Source organism: Lycium ferocissimum, chromosome 1 (genome assembly GCF_029784015.1).
Source record: "Lycium ferocissimum isolate CSIRO_LF1 chromosome 1, AGI_CSIRO_Lferr_CH_V1, whole genome shotgun sequence".
NCBI lineage: Eukaryota > Viridiplantae > Streptophyta > Magnoliopsida > Solanales > Solanaceae > Lycium > Lycium ferocissimum.
This window is the reverse complement of record NC_081342.1, coordinates 73,320,131-73,330,431: the sequence shown is the minus strand read 5'-3', so window position 1 is coordinate 73,330,431 and position 10,301 is coordinate 73,320,131. Positions and strand designations below refer to the sequence as shown.

At 39.8% G+C, this 10,301-nt stretch overlaps 1 protein-coding gene across 1 annotated transcript; it reads right to left on the bottom strand.

Moving 5' to 3' along the window:
* Positions 1-7,356: 7,356 nt before the first annotated feature.
* On the bottom strand, positions 7,357-8,145 carry LOC132067618 (uncharacterized). The gene is made up of 2 exons (XM_059460907.1): positions 7,995-8,145; positions 7,357-7,880 (listed from the first exon to the last, which is right to left on the bottom strand). The coding sequence occupies exons 1-2, from the start codon at positions 8,143-8,145 to the stop codon at positions 7,357-7,359; spliced, it is 675 nt and encodes a 224-aa protein (XP_059316890.1).
* Between the last annotated feature and the right edge of the window lie 2,156 nt (positions 8,146-10,301).

Genomic DNA, 10,301 nt, shown 5'->3' with positions numbered 1-10,301 from the left:
AAAGGGGAATGCCACGGACAACTATACAGACAAAGAATGTCTCGTGCTTTCAACAAGCGGGTCAGAGCCCGACTCTTCCAAATTGGACAACTTGTACTCAAGAGATTCTTCCTTCATCAAGAAGAATACAAAGGAAATTTACGCCAAACTAGCAAGAACCATACATAGTCAAAAAAGTACTTTTAGGGGGAGCCGTAGTCCTAGCCGAGATGGACGGACAAGAGTGGCCCAAAGCTATCAATGCAGACGTATTCAAGAGAGACTACGTCTAAGATTTCATTTGCTTGTAATCGCATTATTATTATTATTTCCTTATAATCGTATCTTTTTCTTGTAATCATACTTTTGTAATAGAATAGGGAAAAACAAACATCTATGTAACGAACTACGCAATGACTCGACTTCCCCGGTGGGATACGTAGCGGCAATCCATCTTATATACCGGTCGTACGTATTAGTAAAAACCAAACTGAATTACTTTATTTTTGAACTACGTTGACCTAAATTTCTCTTTGCGACAGGATACGTAGGCGCTTTCGAGCTCAGTCATCATAAAAGAAAAATCCAAGAAACCCTTAGGAAACCTCAGAGACACAAAGTCGGAAGAAATCAACAAAATCAGAATATAAGGATCGACGCAAGAGTCAGTTAGCATCAACCTACTGCGGAGCGAAATTTCACACACAAAAGCAATCAACAAAGAAAATGACAAACCCGGACGTATACACTCGGGTTTCCTAAAAAATTCGCATGATGAAACGATACAAGAGTTGATCAAAACAAGACGAAAGCTGGGGTAGAATTTGACACGGGGATCTCACCAAAGATCGGAAGACCTGGTTGGAAAAGCACATGTCATGACATCAAAACGAAACAAAGATTTTCAAAAGAAAACAACGCGCATTTTTATAGCTTTACTTTAGATTTTCAAAATTAGCATAAGTTCGTTCTAAAACCATTTCTTGAAATACCGAGTCCAAGAGGATTCAAAGGAGCATCAAGGGAAGACACCAGACGGGAGGACAACGACACTAATCGACCTCTTAGGAAACTAACAATTTTTTTGTGGATGCGAGGATTTTAAACAAGAGAATGGATAGGTCATCGACCGAAAGGCAAACTCAAGCCCGGACACCAAAGGCCAAAGGGTCGAGAATGGAATGAAAGGAAAAAAGCAACTCTGATTGCCAAGGTCATGAAATGAATGAGAAAGACATATTCGACCGAATGGGTCATACAAAAATGGATGATAAAGATGCATCCGACCAGAGGGGTCAGGACAATGAGCATAAGGATACATTTGGCCAACGAGAATTGGTCATGACAAAGGACAAAAGGGGCATATCTAGACCACAAGGGTCAACGGCTCTATACAACGGGCGAAAGAAAGATTATCCAAATCGCAAGGACCATGTCTTTCTAAATCTGCGTGCTAAAAGGGCCATTCATTCATATCAAGCGCCCAAAAGGGTCATTCATATCAAGCGCGCCAAAGGGTCATTCATATCAAGCGCCAAAAGGCCCGTTCATATCAAGCGAAGAAACGGACCATTCATTCAAAAAACTAGGGTCATTCATTCAAACAACAAAGGTCATTCATACAAAACGACCAAAAGGTCATTCATATCAAACAGCCAAAAAGGCCATTCATTTCAAGCTTGACCAAAAGGGCCATTCATTTCAAATACCACGAAGAATATACGCAATCTTTGTCAAATTCGGGAAAGCGGTACATAGCCGCAAGAAAGGAGCCGGCTCACTGAACCAAATCCATATAATTGTAGGGCAAACGTGAAACTTTTTCTTATGCAGCCGGTCAAGATAAGGTGCACATGAGAGTCAAGCTCTCCATCCAGGATTTGGAAGCCATCCGATCTCAGACTCAGCCATAATTTTGTCTATTTTTACTTTCTTTACTAAAAACCACGACCGGTCGGATACACACGGGGAAATCTGAAGGTATTCACACATAAAGGATATACTCTTCTCCAGCAAGTCGAACTACAAGCGGCCTGAATTCTCGTACAACCAGAGATATGTAGGAAACCCAGAAACCAGTTTATGTATATATGTGTGATGTGAATATATACACATTATGGAACATTCCAAAAGATACCAAATGAATATTCATTTCACTAGCTGTTGGACTAGTTGAATTAACTTCTGACTGGTAATAAACTTTTGGAATAGTTTGGTTAAAATCTACCCCTTTAAGTTTTCTATTAATCTCATTGATCATAGGATCATAATTAGTACTTTGATTAGTACTTAAATTTTGATAAGTTCCTACTTCCTCCGGGGGTTTGGAAGAAGAAGGTCTTGTAAAAGACATTCTATGGCTGGACGGAGGTCTTGAATAAGACATCAAACTCTTTAGGAAGATGATTCATTAGCCGAGTTGGATCGGAAGAATTTTAGGTCAATAGATCCATCTGGGTGTTGAATAACTTGCTCAATAGTTGAACTTTCTGGTTCAGCTTTTGGCTGAGTTATGGCGTTAAATCGCCATTCATCTTTTGATAAAATGTCATCCCATTTTATTAGTTTAGGGACAAAAGTACTACTATGTTCTTGGCTTGATTCCATGAGCATAGTGACTCCTTTTGGACTTACTATTTTAGCTTTTGGAGCTAAGGTAGTTTTCATTAGTCTGTAATATATTCTGTATATTACAGCTATTTCCTTTGTATTAACTTTGTTATTCATGTTTCTAGTTTTTATATTAAGAGTTAACGTATCTAGTACGTTTTGATCATTAATATCAACTGAATAATTAGGATAACAATTAAAGTATACCGGGCCATTAGCGAGGTTACTTTGTAATACTCCTAATAGAGAATCTTCAAAGTTTAATAATCTATCATCTCTTAATAAGAGACATAAAGGTGTATCTAAACCTAATCGTAAAGAGGTTTGGACGAACTTGGACAAGTCCTATGTGCAAGAAATTAAAATTTCTTTGATATCTTTTAATATCTTGAACTTGTAATAATTTAATAGTTTCCAGCGAACTATTGATGGCTATAGTAGACTCACTAGTTTTGATATTGTAGCTTTTTACAAAATCAAACTTTCCTGTATTATAAATTGATCGGAATGGTTCTTTCGGAATATTCCAATTTTGTAAATCATTTTCTACTTTAGCTATCCTAGTAGCTACAGCTGATAAATTGGTACTATTTATTATTTCTCGTTTATCTGAAGATAAATCACTCATTCTAATAATGATCTGAATATTTGCGAAGTTGTTTTACGAACCACCGCATATTCATTCTAGCTATGAGCAGACTGTCTGCTTTAGCTTGTATTTGGGCTTCTAGATCCCATATAGAATTTATCACAAATGCTTTTGTGAGATGTCTATTCATATTGTTATAGGCTTCTAAGAACCTAGGATTTAATAAGCTTCTTCTAAAAGCTAGATCTGAGTGTAAAGAATTAATCTTCTTTACTTTCTTTTTTATCTTTCTCTTATAATCATAAAGCTCTTCATTATAGAAGGCTATCTTTTGAAAATAGGGTATGGTTTTCATTTTATGAAAATATTTTCTTTTATAAGAACAGAGTGTATAGGTATGTTCTACCTTATATGGGGATGTACTACCTCTTATGGGTATGTCTACTTTCACTGTTTATCTTTTCTATAGTTGTTTCTATAGGAGTCTACAGTTCTACTGTTTCTCTTTCTTAACCTTCAATGTACTGTTTTTCTAGTGTACTAAGTGTCTGAGTCTTTTGTCTATGTGGTCTTGGGGACTGGAACACCAAACCGTGTCCTGCTCCTATTCACGGCCTCCTGCCTTTAGGGTGACGGCGGTCATTTTCAGGCTTGCCAACGTCTTAACCGGGGATTACTCGGCTACCTCACACTAAGACCTCAAGACTGTTAACACTATCTGACACTGGAAAATAAAGACATTAAAGATTGAGGAAGACAAACAGTAGTTCTGGACTACTAACAGTATAACAACATATTAAAGATTATAACAGGATTTCGACAGAACCCTGGGTAGTACGAGGGGTTTAGCCACTCATACTTGGCTTTGATACCATTTTTAAGATCTTTTACAGGCTAAAACCATTTACTAAAATAAAGTAAATAAATTGCGAAAATAAAGAAAACTTACAATTTTATTCAAAACATCGAAAGCTTTAAAAGGGAAATTTACATTGAGGAGAGGAGAGGAGAGAAAGGCTTATTCAGAAATGGGGGTTATTTTTCTGATGCCTTACTTGTTTACAAATGAGAACCTTTTATAGGCCTCTGAGAAATCACTATCATCCTAGGATGCTAACACCTGGACGGCTATCTTTAAAGATGCCTTGTGCTTTTTAGAAAGTTGGGGCGGCTACTTTTGTAAAAGTTGTTTGCCACCTGTCTGCCTTCTTTTCTGAAAAGTTTGGACGACTGCTTTTGAAAAGTTTGTCGGCCACTTTCTTTTGCCTTCTACTTTTCTGAAGAGGCGTTTTACCTGAGGTCATAATCAAGATATGCTTGGTGTTTGTTCCGGGGTCCAACATATCTCCATTGTCATGCTGGTTGATCGGTCGAATCCAATAATTCTTGAATCTCTAGTGGATTTGTTCTCTAACTTTTTGTTTAAAGCTTGTAACGACTTTTTCTTTTTACACTTTGGATTCTTTGGATCCTTGCTGGCTGCTAGTTGATGGTTGTTTTCCTTTTGACTTTTTGTCTTTAGGAACCCATCCTTTTATTTTTATAGTTTTGTTTAAGTGTTTAATCCTATGAACTTCAGTTATATCGAATGACCAACTGAGAATATAGGATATTCTTTTAGCAACATAATATTTACATAATTTAATATGCTCTGGTAAGGTTGATATCCCTTGTTCTGTTAAGAAAAAGTTTCACGTTTGCCCTACAATTATATGGATTTGGTTCAGTGAGCCGGCTCCTTTCTTGCGGCTATGTACCTGCTTCCTGAATTTGACAGCATTGCAGATATTCTTCGTGGTATTTGAAATGAATGGCCCTTTTGGCTGTTTGAAATGAATGGCCTTTTTGGCTGTTTGATATGAATGACCCTTTTGGCTGTTTGTATGAATGACCCTTTTGGTTGTTTGAATGAATGACCCTTTTAGTTGTTTGAATGAATGGTCCGTTTTGCTGCTTGATATGAACGGGCCTTTTGGCAGTTTGATATGAATGACCCTTTTGGCAGTTTGATATGAATGACCCTTTTGGAAGTTTGATATGAATGAATGGCCCTTTTAGCATGCAGATGAAAGACATGGTCCTTGCGGCTGGATAATCTTTCTTTCGCCCGTTGTATAGGCTGTTGACCCTTGTGGTCGGATATGCCCTTTTGTCCTTTGTCATAACCCTGTTGGCCAAATGTATCCTTATGCTCATTGTCCTGACCCCTCTGGTCGGATGCATCTTTATCATCCATTTTTGTATGACCCATTCGGTCGAATATGTCTTTCTCATTCATTTCATGACCCTGGCAGTCAGAGTTGCTTTTTTCCTTTCATTCCATTCTGACCCTTTGGCCTTTGGTGTCTGGTTGAGTTTGCCTTTCTGGTCGATGACCTATCTGCCTTCTTGTTTAAAATCCTGCATCCACAAAAAAATTGTTAGTTTCCTAAGAGGTCGATTAGTGTCGTTGTCCTCCCGTCTGGTGTTTTCCCTTGATGCTCCTTTGAATCCTCTTGGACTCGGTATTTCAAGAGATGGTTTTAGAACGAACTTATGCTAATTTTGAAAATCTAAAGTAAAGCTATAAAATGCGCGTTGTTTTCTTTTGAAAATCTTTGTTTCGTTTTTGATGTCATGACATGTGCTTTTCCAACCAGGTCTTCCGATCTTTCAGGAGATCCTGTGCTGAAATTCTACCCCAGTTTCAGGTCTTGTTTTGATCAACTCTTGTATCGTTTCATCATGCGGGAATTTTTTAGGAAACCCAGTGTATGGTCTGGGTTTGTCATTTTCTTTGTTGATTGCTTTTGTGTAGGAAATTCTGCTCCAGTGTAGGGTTGATGCTAACTGACTCTTGCGTCGATCCTTATATTCTGATTTTGTTGATTTCTTCCGACTTTGTGTCTCTGAGGTTTCCTAAGGGTTTCTTGGATTTTTCTTTTATAATGACTGAGCTCGAAAGCGCCTACGTATCCTGTCGCAGTAGAAATTTAGGTCAACGTAGTTCAAAAATAAAGTAATTCAGTTTGGTTTTTACTAATAATACGACCGGGCCGGTATGGACTGCCTACGTATCCCACTGTGGGGAAGTCAGGTCATTGCGTAGTTCATTACATAGATGTTTGTTTTTCCCTATTCTATTACAAAAGTATGATTACAAGAAAAAGATACGATTATAAGGAAATAATAATAATAATGCGATTACAAGCAAATGAAATCTTAGACGTAGTCTCTCTTGAATACGTCTGCATTGATAGCTTTGGGCCACTCTTGTCCGTCCATCTCGGCTAGGACTACGGCTCCTCCTAAAAGTACTTTTTTTGACTATGTACGGTTCTTGCCAGTTTGGCGTAAATTTTCCTTTGTATTCTTCTTGATGAAGGAAGAATCTCTTGAGTACAAGTTGTCCAATTTGGAAGAGTCGGGCTCTGACCCGCTTGTTGAAAGCACGAGACATTCTTTGTCTATATAGTTGTCCGTGGCATACTGCTACCATCCTCTTTTCATCTATCATGGTTAGTTGCTCGTAGCGATTTCTGACCCATTTTGCATCGTTCAGTTTTGCTTCTTGGATGATCCTGAGTGAAGGAATTTCTATTTCTGCGAGTATGACCACTTCCGTGCCATAAACAAGGAGATACGGGGTTGCCCCGGTGGACATCCGAGTTGTCGTTCTGTACCCCAATAAAGCATAAGGCAGCTGCTCATGCCAATTTTTGTAGTTGTCGATCATCTTCTCAAGATTCTCTTGATGTTTTTGTTGGCATCCTCAAAGGCTCCATTCATTTGTGGCTGATAGGCGGTAGAATTCCTGTGAGTTATCTTGAATTGGTCACAGATGTCTTTCATCAGATGGCTATTTAGATTGGCTCCATTCTCTGTAATGATGGACTCGGGCACACTGAAGCGGCATATGAGATTGTTCTTGACAAAGTCAGCCACGACTTTCTTGGTCACTGACTTGTGAGAAGTTACTTCCACCCATTTGGTGAAGTAGTCGATAGCGACTAAGATGAAACGATGTCCATTGGATGCCGGGGTCTCAATGGGTCCGATGACGCCCATCCCCCACGCTATGAATGGCTAGGCGAGCACATTGCATGCAATTCTGTCGGAGGAACCTTGATTAGGTCTCCGTGTATCTGGCATTGATGGCATTTTTTCACAAATTTGTAGGAGTCATGATCCATGGTCATCTAGTAGTATCCTGTTCTTAAGATTTTCTTTGCCAGGATGAATCCATTCATGTGAGGTCCACAAGCTCCTATGTGTACCTCTTTCAGCAATTTTGTGGCCTCTTCGGCGTCTACGCATCTGAGTAACCCGAGATCGAGTGTCTTTTTGTACAACACTTCTTTGTTTAGGAAGAATCTATTGGCTAGTCTTCTGATGGGTTTCTTCTGATTTGCTGAGCTTTCTGGAGGACACTCTCCTTTCTCCAGGTATGCCTTTATGTTGGTGTACCATGGCTTGCCATCTGGCTCGGCCTCGATGTGTGCGCAGTGAGTATGTTCTTCCTTTAGAGTGATCTCTAGGAGATCAATGTGGGTACTCTCGTGGTGCTGAATCACGAAGGCTATTGTAGCCAAAGCGTCAGCAAACTCATTCTGAGCCCTCAGAGTATGACTGAAGTCGATGCTTTTAAATCTCCCACACAATCTTTGTACCGGATTTACGTATGGCAGTATTTTGTCATTCTTGGTTGCCCAATTTCCCTTCACTTAATTTATGAGCAAGTCAGAATCTCCGACTATTAGCAACTCTTGTATGTTCATGTCCAATGTCATCCTGAGGCTGAGAATATATGCTTCGTATTCAACCATATTGTTGGTACATCTGAAATTGAGCTTTGCAGCCATCGGATAGTGTTGTCCTGTTTCTGATATCAACAATGCTCCAATACTGGATCCTTTGTAGTTGACTACTCCATCGAAGAACAGTCTCCAGTCTGAGTATGGTTCGTCTACCTCTTCTTCCATAGCCATCACTTTTTGGGAAGAAAGTCCGTAAAACGTCGGTTGCTGGGATACACATACCCGTTGATACAGCCGCATACGGGATATCATACGCATTCATATATATTTTCTAACACCTTGCTTACAAAGTATTTCCAAACGCTACTTAAACTCATCCTAGTTCTAGAGCTGTGATGCACCTCCTTTCTCTTCACCGGTCTAGTCCGCCTCGTCCTACGCGATCTCTTAAGGTTTCCAACCACTCCGCATACTCCGATTTCCCTTAGGCTACTCTAGCTTCTCATTTGTCTCTTATGTCTGAATGTATAGGACTTTTAGTACACTTCCCAGGGGGTCACCCATCCTAATATTTCTCTCACTCCAGCACGCTTAACCTTGAAACTCTGATGAAATCCGATGTATTAATGCTGGCATGATCGCATCCACCTGACTGCATGACCTTCACCACATAATCTAGAGCGAGTTGAGGTCTTAACAGATTCCAAAACATTCTCGTAACGCCTCTCCCTCCGAATTAGAAAGGATCTCTTACTCTTCCGATTACACAATTACTATTTTGCCCTTTTCAGTCCTCAATATTCACCCCTCACCTATGTGTACGACTACCTTTCATCCTGGATTTCCAGATTCCCAATAGTGGCGAAAACACCTTGGTCGTCTTTTCTTGTAAATACTTGGTTATCGGCCCTTGGATTTTCGCTCGCCGCTATTAAATAATAATCTACAGCAAATGCACATACATAGAAATTCCAATATGGACTCATATACCTGTAGCCGATCGGTCTCTAGTTTGATCTGGTGGACTATAAGGTGAAGTGTACTCCTCGTCATCGTCTACCCACCATCCACTCGGCCTTCATCATCTCTCTCATCCGAGTCCGAGGGATATAGATAACCGGCGACTCACGGTTTACCGACGGCCGGGATAGAGGACTAGAGTAATCCGTAACACTCGGCGGGAGGTCGGGTCCGACGTAGTGCTGCCGTAGAAGTAGCGGCGTACGCCGCCGGGATCTCCTCCTCCGATGTCCCGTAATAAATACTCGGACGGATTTGTATCATAGTTGTCCTGCGGGGGTCCTGTAGGAGTCAAAAACTCTAAAGGAATCGTCGGCTCGGGTCCTCCGAGGGATCGGACTTAATAGAATAAGCCGAGCTCCTCCTGGCGGGTCCCGGGAGATACTCTAGGGGCCTTAGCACCCCCACTATCGCCGATCTCTTCGTCTCTCGTCGGGCCTCCACTACCCGGGAGAAAATGGATCGGAAGTCGATCTTTCCTAGACTACGGCTTTCATCGCACGATCTAAGATAGAAAAAAAGGCTAATGATTCCTAAATGCCTACTTGACCTCACATTTCCTGCTTGTGGCGGGGGCTTCACCCATAAATAGGACTCTAATGGACACGGTCGTAGACAACTCTGTGACGAATCGCTCGATACCACTTTAGTCAAAGAAATCAAAGCTAGATAATAATGCTTGCCATCTGGCAAAAATCTGTTTTGAAACAAGATTTTTAACATCTTTTTGTAAGATTTCTTTAGCTGATTTACAATCAACTCTTAGTAAAAAAGTTTTATTTATTAAGTCATCTTGGAATTTTGTAATACATAAAACTATAGATAAAATTTCTTGTTTGAAATGTTCCATAATTCTTTTGGAAGTTTCTGGGCATAGTAAGCTCATTGCCTCCAAATCTTCTCCACCAATCATAAAACCATCTGGGGATGATGGATTTTGAAAACTGTTCGCTATATTTTACGAACCAAGTGTAGTAATGTAGGGGCGTACATACATAAAGTTGTACCAAGCTTGTTCATAATTATAATAATTATAGACTTGGGGCCTATGTTGTTTTGATAGGATCATAGGGGTGTGAAGATGGCTTACGTTCCATTGAAATGGACTAATGACCTTGTTAATAGTGAATTTTGAGAATTCAATACTGTCTGGATCATTGTCGTCTTTGAGCTTATGCTCAATAGGTAGGGATCCTGTATCTGTCAGGATGAATTCAAAGTATCTCCTAGTTTTAATAGGATCATCTCGTTTAATGTAGTTACGATTGGTAATATGAAAGTATTAATAAATCACCTACTTTCCAATTTCGTATTCTTTGTCAAAGTGCGAGAATTGGTATCTCTTGTCTTGTTGATGACGGTAAAAT

Bases quoted from the DNA above. Each gene is read 5' to 3' on its own strand.
- LOC132067618 (XM_059460907.1), bottom strand. From the start codon at position 8,145: ATGGCTATGGAAGAAGAGGTAGACGAACCATACTCAGACTGGAGACTG. The intron at 7,881-7,994 runs GTACCAACAATA...TCATAAATTAAG, and splicing joins TGCAAAGCTCAATTTCAGAT to TGAAGGGAAATTGGGCAACC.